The sequence below is a fragment of the Macrotis lagotis genome, chromosome 1, assembly GCF_037893015.1.
Source record: "Macrotis lagotis isolate mMagLag1 chromosome 1, bilby.v1.9.chrom.fasta, whole genome shotgun sequence".
NCBI lineage: Eukaryota > Metazoa > Chordata > Mammalia > Peramelemorphia > Peramelidae > Macrotis > Macrotis lagotis.
The window spans coordinates 415,263,174-415,280,863 of NC_133658.1; the positions used below are offsets into that span (position 1 = coordinate 415,263,174).

Genomic DNA, 17,690 nt, shown 5'->3' on the forward strand with positions numbered 1-17,690 from the left:
AGAATATAAGCTTCTTGAGGTCAGGGACCATAGTTTTTCTTTTTTCCTATAACATCAGTACTTAACATAACGTGTAGCATATAATTAGAGCATAATAAATGCCTGTTAACTGAATGAATCACCACTGTCTTTGCCATTTCATGGCTTCTGAATTTCTTAACAGAAATGCATCAGTCATTAATTTTGTTAAATATCACATTGGGCCACGCCTGACTTTAAAGAATAATTTTTTAGAAGAAGAATCAAAAGGCAATGTGAAAGTAGAATCCAGAGTAAAATCTCAAGTTTAACACACCCAGAAATGTGATTGCTTAGCTCTAGAGATCACTGGTCAAAGATCGAATACTAAAAGTGTTCAGGAAGGCAGACCATATACAAGGAACCTAAGCCAGAATGATGGAAGAATACATATCCACTATGATATTAAAAAAGGAATATAATATTTTGAAACTCAAACCCAGTATACTATCCATGACACCATCTACCTGTTCTGAGAACATAATTAACTCATAATAAAAACATTTAATAAAATGTCATAGTAAGAACAATAGCAACAAAATATCTCCTTCATAAAGCTGGGGTATTCTCACAAATATATGGAGCATTACTAGGGAGAGGAGTTGCTCATAGGGAATACCTTTCTGGTGTACACACCCCATAGGGAATAGTGCTGCTATATTTTTCTGCTTAGAGATGATAGGCTTTTATTTTTAGCTCTTTTAGAAAAAAAAATAGAAGCATTAAGCAATTAAGTTCTCTTGCTTTGTTCCTTTAATGACTTGGCTACTTGGGTCTGTTATTTCCCCAGTAGATTCTTGGTCATGAGTATTAAGCTCTTTCAAACAAAGAAGAGGCTCTTCCCAGCTCACTGATCCTTTTGACATAGAATTTTATTTGAATTTTTTTTCTTAGGTGAGGGCTTGGGTCCTTTTGTCTTAGAATGAACTCTGGTATATGGGGGGCCATTCTCTGTGCCTCCTACTTTTTATTCTGCATACTTTTATATACTTATATTGCATATGTTTAAATGTGTGTATGCTATCTCCTATATAAATTCCTTGAAGAAGGGATTATCTATGTAAATGTGTATGTGTGTCTGTATCCTCAGATACAAATGAAGTATTTATAAAACTCTTGATACAGTACCTGGTACATGTTAGACACCTAATAAATGATAACTCTTCATAATAATAATAATCAGTTGTGAAAGGTTTAGTATTTCTTATCAAAGCTATGTTGTTGTTCCATCATTTTTCAATGGTGTCTGACTCTTTGTGATCCCATTTAGGATCTTCTTGACAAAGATACTGGAATTCTATTTCTTTCTCCAAATCATTTTGCAGAAGAGGAAACTGAGGCAAAGAGGGTAAGTGACTTCCCCTGGGTCACATAGTTGGTACCTGATGCCATATGTGAATTTAGACTTTTATCCACTGCACCACCTAGCTACCTGTGATCAATACAATGATCCATGACAATTTTAAAGGACATATGATGGAAAATGCTATCCACTTTAAGAGAGACAACTGATGAACTCTGAATGTTGATTGAAACATTTAAAAAAAATTTTTTTCTCACTTAAAATTTTTTTTGTAACATGGTAAATGTGGAAATATATTTTATATGACTTCATGTGTATAAGGAATGAGAGGGAAAAGTACTGGAGTGAGGAAGAAAACTTGGAACTGAAAATAAAAAATAAAATAATAATAAAAAGAATGAGTTTAAAAATGTTCCTCTTTCCCTTTCCCAGTGCCTGACATGCAATAAATATTTAATGAAGGCTTTTTGATTGATTGGTTGAAGATCTTTTATGGAAACTTTTCCAAATACTAAATTCAGACCACTCATCATGGTTTATAGCCATTATTTTTATTTACTTCAACATTAGCTTCTGAGTCTCAGTTAACCCCAATCCATCAATTTTTGGCAGTAGGGTCAACAATTTTTCCAATAAACATGGCCTGGTGAATGTGTGTATTTGCAAGGTACATTATGAAGGGCCTGTCGAATCTTATGATGATAGGGGGCGATATATTGCGGTGGATTGCTATGCTTGTGACAGCAGCTGCCACAGTGCCAGTTTCATTCACTTCAAGTACTGCCTTGTGTAACACCTAGGAAAAGAAAAATATGCATTATCACTGTGGGTATCAATTAATGGCATAGCTGAAAGCAAGCCTCTAACAAGGTACCAGGGCTATTGTTATACAAGGGCAGAACTCCTTATAGATTCATAAATCATAGGAAGTATAATTAGAAGGGACCTCCAAAAAGTGAAGATAACAGTGAGATAGCACACACACACACACACACACACACACACACACACACACACACACACACACACAGTGAAAGTATCTCTCCAGGGTTTATGAACTTGTTTTTAAAAAATGTTTTGATAACTCCATTTCAATATAATTACTTTCCTTCAAAATCCTATGCTTTTTATATTATATATATTTGAAAACATTATTACGAGGAATCCATAGGCTTCACTAGAAGATTTTGAAAATACAAATGATAATAAAAAAGGTGAATATTGATCTAGAAGCTTTGAATCTTTTCTCCTGCACATGCATCTTGATTCAACACACTCATTGTTTTCAATCAGTCAGTCCAACTCTTCATGACTCCATTTGAGGTTTTCTTGGCAAAGTTCCTTGAGTGGTTTGCCATGTCCTTCTCTAGCTCATTTTACAGACAAAGAAACTGAAGCAAAGAGGGTTAAGTGACTTGTCCAGAGTCACACAGCTACCTGAGGTGAAATTTGAACTTACAAAGATGAGTCTTTCTGATTTTAACCACTGTTATCTAGCTCCTAGCTGATAAACACACAAGTGTGTTTTGTTAAAGATAGTCATTACCAAGCCTCTACTTGATAATTTACAGCTTTGTAGGACTTAATTTTTTTTTTATTTATAACAATGGAATTTAGTGACTTGCCCAAGGTCATACAGTTAGGCCATTATTAAGTGTCTGAGGCTGAATTTGAACTCAGGTCTTCCTGACTCAGGACTGGTGCTCTATTCATTGTGCTACCTAGCTGACCCTTTGTGGGACTTGTTAGTGATTGTGTTCCCCTGGCATAAACTTTAAGGACTTAGATTCATCTACATAATCCAAACTGGCATAAGAAGAAGAAGAAGGATTTAAAAGAGTTGTGATAGAATGATAGCTACATATCCAATCCCATGACAAGTTCTATTATACATATAAACTTTATTTCTGAATTTTTTTAATTTAAAAAATGTTGATCTTTGTCAGTAAAAATAGAACATCCCTCAGAAATAAAGCCCACAGAGTTGAATCACTTACCTTGGAAACTTGTAGGTTGTGTTGTGTGGAGATGCCTGTGAGGTCTGCATTATCAGTGAAGACATCTTTTATGCCAATTTTGGGAAGTAATTCTTCAAGGTCATAACTGGTGGAGATTGAGATCCTAGGCAGATAAAGCTCCACCTTCCTGTTGGAAAAGAGACCCAAAAGGAACTGGACTTTGCCATTCTTTGTTTATTGTCAAATGATTTAACTCCCCAAAGCAATGGATTTCAGGGATCTTTTTGTTATTTTTCTGACTCTTTGGGATCCCATTTAGTTGTTTTTTTTTTAACAAAGATACTGAAGTGGTTTGTCATTTCCTTCTTTAGCTCATTTTATAGATGAAACTAAAGCAAAGAGGATTAAGTTACTTGTCCAGGGTCATACAACTAGTAAGTGTCTGAGATGGATTTGAACTCAAGGAGATGTTTCCCTATCTCTGAGTCCAGAGCTTCTATCCATTTTGTCATCTAGCTACCCATCAAATGGACTTTACTATCAGCATAAGCCAATATTGTTCATAGCCTACTGTTACCCGGAAAGTGAAGCATAGAAAGTAAAAATCCTTTCTGTACCAGTCTTGGTCAAATTTTATATTGTCTTCAATCCCGAGGGAAGATTGGGAAAGGGCTGTATATGCCTGCCTAAACAGAGCTAGGGAATATTTAAGCTTGAGGTACCAACATTATGGGCAGCTTGGTGGCTCAATGGATAAAGCTTTGGTCCTGGAGTCAGGAAGACCTGAGTTCAAGTCTAGTTTCATATACTTCTTAACTGTATCACCTTGGGCAAGTCACTCAACCCTGTTTGCCTTCCATTTTCTCATCTGTAAAATGAGATAGAGAAGGAAATGTCAAATCATTCCAGTATCTCTGCCAAGAAAACCCCAAATGGGATCATAAAGAGTTAATCATTATTGAATGACATATCAAGATTTTTAAGTTCCTTGAGACAGGGACTTCCTTTATCACTTGTCTCTCAAAGCATTCCAGAATGTCAGAACTAAAAGAAACTTTAGATAATCCAACCTGTACCTAGATTGACATCCTCTCTAATCTCCTCTTCAAGTCATCCCCACCAAGTGATCGAACTATAGTAGGACTTATGTGTATGTGGGTCTATATGTGTGTGTGTGTGTGTGTGTGTGTGTGAGAGAGAGAGAGAGAGAGAGAGAGAGAGAGAGAGAGCAAGAGAAAGAGAGATAGAGGTTGGTGAACTTGTTTAAACTATATTTTGAAAACTATTTCAATAGAACTGGTTTTCTTTCTAATTCAATATTATGTTATAATTCAATTTTGTTTTAGGTATTTAAAAATATTATTCTGAGACAGTCTATAGGCCTCACCAGGTATCCAGAAAGACCTGGGAATTGTAAACAAAGTTTAGGAACCTGCTCTTTAGGGTGTCCACATGTCTGGAATATTGTATCATGAACTCAGTTGGACTATATGGTCTTTGAGGTCCTTCCAGCTCTGAGATCCTATGATTATTTGGACTCCTAGGAGCTTTTCCTGGAGCTTTTTCCTTTGGCAGGAGAATAGTACACTGTCTCCTAGAGCAGCCTTTTGGACAGATCTATTTGTTAGAAAATTTAAGCCAAAGCCTATCATCTAGAGTCTTTCTGGTCCCAGAATAACATTAAACTTTTCACTTGATTAGAGGTATCTACATTAAATTCAAATTAAGCCCGTACAGAAATAAAAAGCTCTCCTGGTAATGATATGGTCTCATTTATAGAGTATTTTTAAAATTGGTGCCTTTTAAATTCTTGCAAACTGAGACTTTCCCTTTTTCACAAGGACTAATAATAGCTTCTATTTCTAATGTACTTTAAGAATTTAAAAAGTCTTAAGAAAAACAAATATGATCATCCCATTTTACATATGTGGGAAGTGAGGCACCAAGAAGCTAAGGGATTTGCATAGTCTAACACTGGTGAAAGTGTAGATGAATGGTTTAATCTCAGAAATTCTGATTTCTTTCCCCACAATGTCACAATGCCTCTCACTAAAACCTGTTAGAATGGCAGCTGCAGTTTTATTATATGTGTGGTCAATATAGCCTGTGTGGTCAATATGGCCTATGTAAGCATCATGCAGATTTTTCTGTTTTACTTAGTTGCCCATGTCTCAAGGGAAGCAACTCTGGATTTGGAGTCTTGACTCTGCCACTCACTACCTAATCCTGACCTTGGGAAAATTTCTCCATCAGCCTGTTTCTTCAAATGTAAAATAATAATGTTGACTCAGATAACTTTTAAAATACCTTCTGGCTTTCACTCCATGCTCCCTTTATCCCCTATATAAACTGGTAGTTGCCTGTGACATTGTTGTTGGTTATGAATTCCTTTTATAAAGGCAGTTAAATTATAGTCTGGTAGCTGAGGCAAGAGAAGATTCATATTTAAGAAAAAATCTTTCACCAAATATTTATAGTTGAGTGACCTACAGCAAGTAATTTTACCTCTTGACCTTGCTTATCTATCAAGTGAGGATATTATTTTAATTACTCCATAGAGTGGTTGTGAAGAATTTATAATAACTGATATTTATATGAAATTTAAGATGTGCAAAGTGCTTTATGTATATCATCTCACTTGATTCTCAGAGCATCCCTGTGACCTATGGTTATTTTGCCCATTTTACAAATAAGTAAACTCAGAAATGTAAGTGACTTGCCCATAACTCTAAATAAGTTTGAGAAGCAGAATTTGAAACTAAGTCCCTCCTAACACTAAATACACTTAAATTATGATACAAATTCAAGGAAAAGAATATAACACCCCAAGGCAATACAAAGGCTTATGATGGGTATAAGAAGTCTATGGAATATTGTCTATGATGGTGACAACTCATCAAGGCAATGTACAGCTGGAAAAGCTATAAATATAATAAATATAAATGTACAATATTATGTATAATATATTATGCCTATTACATAATATATTATATATAATATAATAAACATAAATAGCTGAGTGAATCAGTCATATAGCAAGAGTAAGGAAGAACAGGTGAGAAGACTAAGAATTGCACTGTTTTACTCAAAATATTTAAAGAAAAGGAAAAAAGACCTCTAGTGGTTTGCTAGATCCTTTATGGAAAATTTACAGGACAATGAGGACTGAACTAACATGGGATGGGAAGGAATGGATGATTTCAGTCTGTAGCCTAGTGTGAGGAGGACCTACATCCATGGAATCAGAATCCTGAGTCCGATCTGTGTTTAAGTCCTCTCTTTGATTCTTAATAGCTGTGGGTCCCCAGGCAAGACACTTCTCTGCTCTGGGACATTATCTCTTCCAATTTTAAAAGGATTATTGTGGGAATTAAATGGGTAATGAATATGAAATGTATGGCAAGCTGGAAATCCTCACTCCACTCCACATTGTCCTTTATACTCTAATTTATTATACCTGTTTTATCACATTGATTATACCTAACCTTGGATTGCACCCACTATCTACCACTTTCAGTGAATAGTGTCAAGAGAAAATCATCTTCTGATTGGTTCCATTACAAATTTATGTTATATAATCTTAAAGGGCCCTCACTATGCAAGGTTAATAGATTTATACTTCTTTTCCCCACTCAACACAATAACTAGATACAACCTTTTCATCTTTCCTCTGAACTTCCATCAGTAATCTTTCCCCTGAACTTCCATCAGTAATCTTTCCCCAACCCTCTAAGCTTAGAATCCTATCTTATACTTCACTTAAAAAAAACTCAGGCTATTTGACAAGAGTTCCCTCTTCTTCTCTCCTCCTCCTTTTCAATCTCTTCTCCTTCACCTTTGTTTCATCTGAAGAGGTGGCCAGTCTCTTTTACTTGCACAAGTGATCCCATTCCATTCCATCTTCTCCTTTTTCCCCCTCTATTATCTTCACTTTTTTGCTAATCTTTAATTTCTTCCTAATTATCGACTGCTTCTCTGCTGCTCTTGTCTCCTCCACCCTTAAACAATTACTTGATCCCACAATCTCAGCTCACTGTTGCCCTATGATTCTCCTTCCCTTATAGGATAAACTCCTTGAGAAAGTCCTCTGCAATTTGTGTTTCATATTCTCCCCTCCCTCTCTCTGAAGACTGATTTTCAATTTCATCATTCAACTGAAACTATTCTCTCTAAAGTCACCTTTTCTCAGTCCTCATCCTTTTTGGCCTTTCTAAAACCTTTGCTATGGTTACTTTCCTCTCACCCATGGATACTCTCTTCTCTTTGCTTTTGTGACACTGTTCTCCCATATCTCCAGTTCTTCTACCTGTCTGCTCATTCTTTTTCAATTTTCTTTACTGGCTCTTCATTCAGGGCAGGCCCTCTAATTGTAGGTGAATGTCTCCTAAGGCTTTTTCTCCTCTACCCCCTCTATAGTATCTTATTTGGAGATTTCATTAGTTTCAATGTCTTCAAACATCATGTCTAAATAGACTATTACTAGATCTATATAGCTAGTTCAAAATTTCTTTTTGTTTTATATCATGAATCATCTCGAACTAGATGGTCCATAGACTCCTCAAATTCAACATATCTAAACTAAACACATTATATTTCCTTCTGTATTCTCTACTTTTCCAACTTTTCTATCACACTCAAGGGCGCTACTATCCTTTAAATAACCCAGATTCATCCCCTCAGAGTCATCCTTAATGCTTTCTTACACTGACTCCACATATCCAATCTTTTGACAAGTCTTATTGTTTCTGTTTTCAAGTTGTTGTTCATTTGTTTTAGTCATGACTCCATCTGGGTTTTTCTTGGCAAAGATACTGGAGTAGTTTACCATTTCCTTCTCCAGATCATTTTATGGATGAGGAAATTAAAGGAAACAGAATTAAGTGACTTGACCAGGGACATGCAGCTAGTAAGTGTCTGAGGCTGGATTTGAGCTCAAGTCTTCCCAACACCAGTTCCCAAGCTACCTATTGTGCCACCTAGCTTTTCCCTACCCTCAAAAAATCTCTTCTGTCACCTTATATATGTTCACACAGCTACTACCTTGTTGTTATTGTTTAGTATAATCTTGTATCATTTCACACCTGGACTATTGCAATAACCTTTTGATTGGTCTCTTGGCCTTAAGTTTTTCACTACTCCAGCTTATTCTTCATACAAATGCCTATCTTAAGGAACCATGCCATTCCCTGTTCCCCCACTTAATAAATTCCCATGGCTTCTTATTACTTTTAGGATCAAATATAAAACTATATTTTTTAAAAGTCCTTCACAACCTACTCCCTTCCTTTTTAGTCTTATACTTTACTCCCCTCTATATATGCTGTAATTCAGAAACACTAGTCCTCTTGGTGTTCCTAACCAATGATACACCTCCTGACTCTGCTGTCTCCCTACATCTGGAATGTTCTACTTCCTTGTTCCCACCTCTTGGCTTCCTTTCTGTCAAAACTCAATTGACATTCCATTTTCTGCAAGAAAACTTTTCTGGTTCCCTTTTCTATTCCAATTATGAGTGTTTTTCTTCTTGGATTTTCTCCTATTTATAGTTTGTGTATTTCCTATTTACATAGTTGGTTTTGTGTTATTTCTACCATAAATTGTGAGGATGGGGACTGTGTTTTTACTTTTCTCTGTATCCTTAGTATTTATCGTAGTGTTTGACATGAAATAAACATTTAACAACTTAACTTGTGACTTGTTTGCTTGATTATAGCTATTAGTTATAAGCAATCCTATGACCATACCTTCTTTCTGTAAATCTCGAACATTTTATTCCTCCTTCAGAGATGATAGCATCCAGTGCCTGTTCTAATTTGTCTTCATCGGGTAGAATTAAAATTAGCCAGGCATTCCCTTCATAGGGTAAGACGACCATAGAAGAGAACAGTTTATCCTCACGGCTGTAGTACAGTCTTTCCCTTTTCATCATCATTTGCACTTCTACTATTGTGTTCTTATCCACATAAAAGTTCTGCAGCTCAGTAAGGTTTGCATTAAAAGATGTCTCCCAGTCTCCTGCAGAATCAACAACAACAACAAAAAAACATTGTATAACTTTGTGAATTGGGAATCTTGAGTGTTATATTATCCAGTTAGTATTCAACTGAGTTCAAAGAACACATTTTTAGTAAATGCCTACCATTCACTGGACCACCAATCTAAATAGAATCAATCTTGTGTTAGATCCTGGAAAGAGATGAAAAACCTCATATAAATTGCAGTCTAATAGGGTAGACAGAGATCCCTACACAGAGAAATAACTACATGTAAAATATGTCTCAATAAGAACATAGAAGTACCATCAAAATACTCCTTGAGGTCCCCAATTTATACTGTATGACTAGAAGAAAGCTCCATGGAAGTGGTGGCATTTGAACCGGGTCTTAAATGAGTAGAGTTGTCATTGGCAGAGATATAGGGAGGCCTTTCAGACCGGGAAGATGAAATGATCAAAGGAAAATTGGAAGTTTGTAAGTGGTCCATTTTGGTTAGAGTTTAGAGGAAATAGAGGAGAGGAGAGTGAAATAACGAGGTCATAAAGGCAGATGAGCAAGAATGTGAAGTCCTGCATTGAGGGTGGGTTGATTAGGGTCACCTTCTGCTTTCTTACCAAATGCATTTCTTCAGGCCAGCATGGTTTTATGGTAGGTTAAAGTCACTCAAAGTAACAGCTACAGAATAGACAACTGGCTAATCAGAAAGTGAAAAAGCAATTTGGCAAGAAAAGCAGTTTGACCGGAGGAAAGTAACTTTGCTTCTGAACCCCCCAGAATCATTTCTCTATATTTCAAATGACTGATGTGCAATAAATAGAAAATCCATACCTAATACTCCTCTTGAAAAATAGGAGATCAATGGAGTGATCATGCAACTATGTCCATCTTCCTACTCCCCATAAAGGTGCAACTCCAGTCTGGAGTTATGGAATGGGTTTCTATATCATCTCTACATATCCATGTTATAGGAAGGCTGCCAAGTCTTTGTTACTATTAAAAAAAACCCTCACCACCAAACCCCAGTGAATCACAAAGATCAGTGACTTATTTTGCAGAGACTAAACAGCTTTACAAAGAAATTTATTCTATCACTTTTAAATAGTTAACTTTACCCATCAGAACCTAGAATTATAGGATTTAAAATTGGAAACGACACCCTTGAAAATGTGACCTCATTTCAGGGAGGTCATGTGTATTTGAACCCAGATCCTCTGTGTCCAAGCTTATCAACCATATCATACTATACTTCCTGAATAAAGGAAAAATCATCAGAGAAATTTAAATGTCTTTGACCATTAGAGTCAAATTATTAAAAAATGATTGATTTAAAATTGAAATAAATACATCAACTCTTAAAGAAAATATAGATTAACAGAAAAAATAATTTATAATCATTTGATTTGAATGCAGTTTTCAAGAGCAGAGCTATATTACATAAACTGTGGTACAGGCATATTCAAAATTAGAAACACGAAGGAAACATTGATTCATTCAAGATATATACAAGAAGTCTTACCCTTAAAAAAATTGTAGTTTATGAGTATCATTGATGTGCTGGAATCTAGCTCTTGGATTAATTCTGGAATTTTTCCATGTGTTTTCTTATTTACATAATCATTAATCAGCTTCATAGAACCTTCAGAATCTCTGAAGTTTGCTTCAAACACCTCAGCTTCATACAAATTCTTGACATCATCTAAGAATTCTTGGAGAGGTTTTAGCTGATCATCAATAAAAAGGCCATTACCACTTTCTAGCTCTACTTTGCCCTCTGTAGTGTTCAGTAGGTGGACAAGAGCTTGGAAACCTTTGTGAATCTCCCTTTCCTGAAGCTCTGTGAGATTAAAACCCAGCCCTTCCAAAAGGTTAGTTAGGGTGGCTGTTTTGGCCCCCAGGGAGAGCATGGCAAAGGCAGTGGCAATGCTCAAGGGAGAGAAGAAGACATTCTTGTGAGGATTTTCAGAAACCAAGAGCTTAAACAATCTTCCAGCAAATTCTGTATTTGCTGTCTTTATTTTGTGGTAGGCCAGTTCATAGTTTGCATGAGGACTATGCTCTTCAGGGTCAGATTTTTCTTGGCAGAAAATAGCTTTTGGAATCCAAGTCACTAGCAGGAGCAGGTAGAGGGGCAGCTGCATTTTCCTTAGGAACATTGCTAAAATAAGTTAAAAAGAGATAATAGCATTATGATGTTTGTTAAAATATATTTTAAAATCTATGTATATATATATGTATATGTATATAAATAACACGGAGATCTGTGACTGAATTCTGTGTAATGTAAAAATGCACGTATTTTTTGGATATACTGATCATGACAAAGCTAAAGAAAGGGGAAATGACAACATCTGAAATAGTGGATAGTTAATCTTTTTTTTTTTGATAGTTAATTCTTAAGAGAAGAAATGGAGGTAGAGATGTATTTAGGGGGAGTGGTCAGTCTTTCTCTCTGACACCAACCAATATTTGAGTGGGCAGTGCTTTCTCCCTGTTATAGTCTGGAGTCTTATTTTGCCATCTCATGTTCCTAGGGAATAGGGGTTGAATGGATTCAGGATGTGTGTATTGGTACACATTTAACAACCAACTCTGTTAAAAAAAACATATTCAGGATATAACTTAAATATAAATTGCATTATTAATATTTTCTTCACTAATTTCTTAAGTCTAGACAATTAACAAAATAATAAATCAACCTCTGATATGTAACTTTTACTAATTTCCAATATTTAAATGCTCACATTTGAAAACCTGTATGAGATAGGTCCAGCAAACCTCTGGGAACCAGAATCACCTACAGTGAATGTTGGGGCAGGTAAGAATGAGGACAGAAATGGGGAAAACTTCTGTTTCCTCTAGATGCCAGGAAATAGTGGTTGGGCTTTTCTGGGGGAGGTAGAAAGACATTTTTTAAACAAGTGCTCAAGCAGAAGCCTTCTGTTTTTAATCGTTCAGTCATTTTCAGTCACCTAGGACACTTCATGATCCCTTTTTTGAATTTTCTTGGAAAAGATACTGACTTGGTTTGCTATTTCCTTCTCCAGCTCATTTTTCAGATAAAGAAAAAGAAGCAAATGGGATAAAGTGACTTTCCCAGGGTTGCATAGCTAGCATGTGTCTGAGATCAAATTTGAACTTGGATCTTCCTGTCTATAGATCAGGTTCTCTATCTGCTGTGCTACCTAGTTGACTCCAACAGAGGCCTCTGCAGAGAGATTCTAGGAAGGGACTTTAGCAGTCATAGAGTTAAACCTCTTCATTAGAAAACTGAGGCCTGCACAGGTAGAGAAATTTGTCTAAAGTACATAGGCAGTAAGTAGTAAGTGATAAAGCTGGAATTTGAAACTATATCCTTTGACTCCAAGTCCTGGCCCTGTTGTGGTCCATATCAACTCAAGGATCAAAAGCATCATTTCAATTAACCTGGGCAGGAGGTCACCTCAAAGCATAGGAGAAGATGGGGAAAGAGGAAACCATTCAAGAAGGCAAGCTCAGACCAATCTTCCTTTGGCAGCCTCTGTCTCCCTTATGCCAGGGATCTTCCTTTCCCTCCCCTCAAGAGTTTTGTGTCACCAAATTTCTTAAACTTTCCTGTGGGCTAGAGAAAGGTTGTTGTTTAGTCATTTGAGGCTAAATCTCTGTGATCCTGTGGACAAATCACAAAAAAACCATGGAGTTTTCTTGGTAAAGATATTGGAGTGGTTTGCCCTTTCTTTCTCCAGCATGTCCCCATTTTACAGAAAAGGAAACAAATTAAAAAAGGGTTAAATAACTTGTCCACCCAATGAATAAGTATTAGAGGCTGAATTTGAACTCAGATCTTCCTGACTTCAGGCTCAGTCCTCTCTACATAGTGTTGGCTAGCTGCCTCAATGGATGGGGAGATGAGTTAGGTATTTCACAGGGTACATTTCATGGGAAGACCAGAGTGGTTGAGAAAATATTGATAAGTCTATTGAAGTAAGTCCCAGAACAAAAGATAAGGTAGAGTGGAAACTATGGAGGCAGTGCTGATGTCCTTGCAAAGAGATTTGGTGGACACCAACCCCTAGGATTGTTGTATGTACATTGATGTAGAGTATGACCCTCAGAGGAATAAAGTTGCTAAGGGAGAAAAGTAGAGGGAGAATCTGGAATTGATAGTGAGCTGCAGGTAATATTTCTTCTGCACCTCCTTTTCTTGCTCTAGTGTATCAGGGGACCTGAGAAAAAGAACATATAATTCCAGAGGGAGTACCCAGGTATGCAGGTATGATCAGACATACTGGATCTGGCTCAACTGGTGGCAAAAGCCAATTGTTAAAATTTCAGCATGAGCATTTATACCTCAGAAATCAGCAAATATTAAAAATGAGGGATTGGTTTATTTTTTTGTTGCTGATTGCTTAGCTATAAGAAAATGCTATTAATTTTGCTTAAACTTAAAAGGGAGTCCTAAGTACATCCCCACCAAGGGTTGATTGTTAAACATTCACTAGCATACTTCTGGATAAATACAAGATATTTAGTCTAGACCTAAGATAAAGGCAATTTTACTCATAATAGAACAGGATTTCCAGAAGGTACTATGGCAGGGAAAGGAACAGCAGCTGGGCCAGAAGTAGGTGGATATGAGGAATTAGAACCAGGTAGTATGGAAGGAAATTTTTGCTTGGGCAGTTTGAGACTCTCAACCACAGGGAGTCAGAATGAGAAGAGTTTGTGAATCATAGGACAAGAGTTTTTCTCACACTTCCTTTGTGTTTCAGCTGTCCCAGGTGCCAGAATCCCTAGTTAAAACTCTGGATAGAGGAATGAGGTCAAGGTGAGGGTTAACCATTAAGCGAAATGTGTTTCATTGCTACCTAGGAATACTTATCTTTTTTTCCTGTCCATTATACTCCAGAGTACACTGACCCCATGTTTTCTTTTCTTCCATGGTTATTTGTAAATCTGCTGATTTACAATCTGAAATTTGGAATCTCATTTATTGAATTTAAATTACCGAAAACAGCTTGTGTGACACCCTCAACCCTTCCTCCAAGTGGACTTTTAGTGAATAAGGATTAAAATTCAAGCTAAAGGGATGAAACTTTAAAATTGGAATTAATCCTTGATTATGACTCAGAATGAAAACAATGTAATTAGAGTTAGAAAGAGACCTAAGAAAGAGTTCATCTAGTCTAGGTCTTCTTAATTTAGTTCAGTATGATTTTTAAAAACAAACAAACAAAACAAAAATGCCAAAGCAAAAACAAACTTTGATAACTGTGTTCCAATAGAATTGGTTTTCTTTGTAAGCATGTAATCTTTGGAATTTTGCTTTATGCATTTAAATATCTTATTCTGAGAAGGGGCCTATAGTTTTCACCATCCTGCCAAAGGGTTAAAAAAATCCTGGTCTAGGTCAACCCTTTTTCAATTCATACAATCCATTTACAATGTCCTTGATGAAGGTTCGTCTCTTTTCTTCTTACATACATTAAAGAGGAATTCACCATTTCCCAAGACAAACTATTTCATTTGGGGACTTCCTCTATATAAGCTTAGCCTAATGTTGAGTTGAAATTTGCCCTCACATAAAACTGGAGGGAGCCAAAATGCTGCCTTCACTTGTATTTCTCTTCAAACTAGGTCCAAGTTTGGAAGTCTTGTTCACCAAGAAAGAACTTAATGGATTTGGAGATAAGATATTTTCAAGGATGGCAAGTATTAGCAATGTATGGCACAGGATGAATGAAACAATTGCTTGTCACTCTCCCAGTCCATCATCTACTTCTAATTTTTTCTCTCTATTTTCTTTTCATATTTCTTGTTTCTCTTTTCCCTCCTATTCTCTTGTTTCCTTCCTCCCTCTCTCCCTTCCTTCTTTCCTTCCTTCGTCCCTCCCTCCCCTTCCCCTTTCTTCCCTCCATCTTTTCCTCCCTCCCTCCTTTTCCTTGTTTTTCTTCCTTTCTTCTTGCCTTCCTCTCTTTCTTTTTCCTTCTTTCTTCCTTTTCTTCTTCTTCTTCTTCTTCTTCTTCTTCTTCTTCTTCTTCTTCTTCTCCTTCTTCTTCTTCTTTATTACCCTTTTTCTCCCTCAATGCTTATGTTACTTCATATATTATCTAGACATTTTATTTAGTCCCCCAAAGCAATCACTTATCTCTGGTATATGAGTATATGACAGCCAATGGTGTATTTTTGTAACTCAATGGACATTTATTTCTTTATTCCTATTGTCTAAAGATCTTGGAATTGTCATACCCATTCTGAGTATTTATCAGAGATGCCATTCTTGTTTTTCATAGACTCAGAAAATTAGCTCCAATCTCAAGTGGCTCCATTAGGTTAGTGCTAAACAAAGACTGCCTTAGCTTAAGTCTGATGTCTCAAGGGTCTTCTGGAGTATTTTCAGATTCAAGCCAATGTCAATCACTTCATGTTGTCTAAAGGTTTCCAAGTTAGCCTTGGATTGGAATCCAGTTCCTCTGGAATATGCTGATGATGTTATTTTCATCGTTAATATAGATTGACCAAAGGTTGGGGGTCTTCTTCCAGTTTTCACCTTGATGTTGTATACATCCATATATCAGACATGGTGGCTTAATTGACTTTTTCTGGTGCTTTGACTTTAGATGGTGATCAATACCCTATATTGTCCTAGTGCTGTCATTCATGTAGAGGAGGGATTTGGGTTGAATTCAAGGAATTGGTTAGCTCAGAGTGGTTTAGTGAACTTAACAAAACATTCTGTGGTTCTGAGCATTTTTGGTATGTCTAAGACACCAGGAAATAGAAGTGAGACTTTTCCTTATCTTAATGAAATTAAAAATAGTTTCTGAATGCACTTAGACATTGTTTGATGTTCTTTAACATCAAATGATGCTTGCAAAGATACTCTTTCATTTTACCCTAAGAAAGATTCTGGGAGATGGGTGTTATTCTCTCCATTTTGTAGATGAGGGAACTGAGGCAGTTTTGGAGATAGAGCTAGTAAGGGTTGGAGATTGGATTTGAATGCATGTCTTTCTGACTGTAGGTCACACACACTATTCATTGAGTCTCTTAACCTATTCACTTTTTTTTTATTTTGACCTCTTTTTTTAATTTCTTGCCCTAAATTGCTCAATCTACCTCATAGATCAGAAGATCAAAAGAAATGATGTATATAAATCACTTTATAAACCATAAAGTAGTATATAAACATCAAATCTATTGTCATTATTTTTATTTTAACATCTACTTGGAGAAGATTTATTTCCATACACCTCAGGAAACTTTTCCCTTTTTGTCTGCACTTTGGAGTAATTTCCTTATCTAATTTCTCCTAATATGTTCCCCTTTAATGCCAATCTACAACCTTTCAATCTCCTCTTCAAAGTCTTTGTTGTAACCAAATACAAGAGTATAATTTTAATTCTTAAGTTTCCTTTAATTAAATCATGAGGATATTTATCAAATAAAACATGGCTGTTATTTTTGCTAATGAAATGAGATTCAGATCTATTTCAAAGATAATTGTTTTATGTTCATTCATTTTGTTGAAGCTGCTTTCCTTGATCAATGAAATTTTCCTTCAATTGGTTTGTTCTTTCTTTAATAATTTTTGAAAGAAATAGAATAACTTATTATTTCACATCACTTTAGCAAAAAAAATTCAAGTAAATATAGGGGAATTTCAAAGATTCTCTATTACCACCCTTTCCTGAAAATGCAGTTAGTAAAATTTCAGATTAATGCTCAGAGGTCACTGAAACCATTAATGTCTATAGCAATTATAAAAGCTACAGGCTTAATATTCCCAAATTGAAAAAAGTAAAAAAAAAAAGAAAGAATGACTTACTGAAGATTCCACAGGAGCTTCTTCTTCTTACCAGTGCCAGTCCTTTACTTATGCTGCTAGCTGTTATTATGAAATAAATAAACCCTAGTTAATATTAACTTCAGCAACACAGGATGATGCTCTAGCAGGCAATGGCAAATCCTGGGTCTTTTCTTGCTTACGTGTATCAATAGTAAGATAAACACCAACTAAAATTGAGAGTTGGGGAGGAGAATTAGCTAAGTCACACATTCTATTTTGTGCTTGTTTTGTGAAGCACAATCATGTAGTAGGGTTTCAGGTCAGAGGATTTGGAGCTGGAAAGGACATTAGGTAGGGAAACTGAAGATTAAGTTATATTCCCAAGGTCACAGAAGGAATAAATAACAGAAGCCAGGGGTTGTCTTCTGATTTGAATATCAGTACTCTTCACTGCACCTTTATAAAATTAAATAAGACTTTGGCTCAGTGGTTTTTAAGCTGGGATCTGTGAACTTGTTTAAAAAAATTATTATAATGATATTTCAGTATAATTGGTTTCCTCTGTAATCTTATGCTATGTATTTAAAAAACATTCTTTTGAGAAGGAATCCATAGGCTTCACTAGGTTGCCAAAGGAGACCATGATACAA

At 36.0% G+C, this 17,690-nt stretch overlaps 1 protein-coding gene across 1 annotated transcript in view; it reads right to left on the reverse strand.

Moving 5' to 3' along the window:
• The window catches only part of LOC141504206 (uncharacterized), a 47,990-nt gene extending 30,813 nt beyond the window's left edge, over positions 1-17,177 (reverse strand). Inside the window, exons 1-5 of the mRNA XM_074209055.1 lie at positions 17,080-17,177; positions 10,792-11,430; positions 9,024-9,294; positions 3,319-3,466; positions 1,932-2,117 (exon numbers count right to left, since the gene is read on the reverse strand). Coding sequence (XP_074065156.1) covers positions 1,932-2,117; positions 3,319-3,466; positions 9,024-9,294; positions 10,792-11,428 — 1,242 coding nt within the window. The 5' untranslated portion in view covers positions 11,429-11,430; positions 17,080-17,177. The remainder of the gene's footprint in view (positions 1-1,931; positions 2,118-3,318; positions 3,467-9,023; positions 9,295-10,791; positions 11,431-17,079) is intronic.
• Between the last annotated feature and the right edge of the window lie 513 nt (positions 17,178-17,690).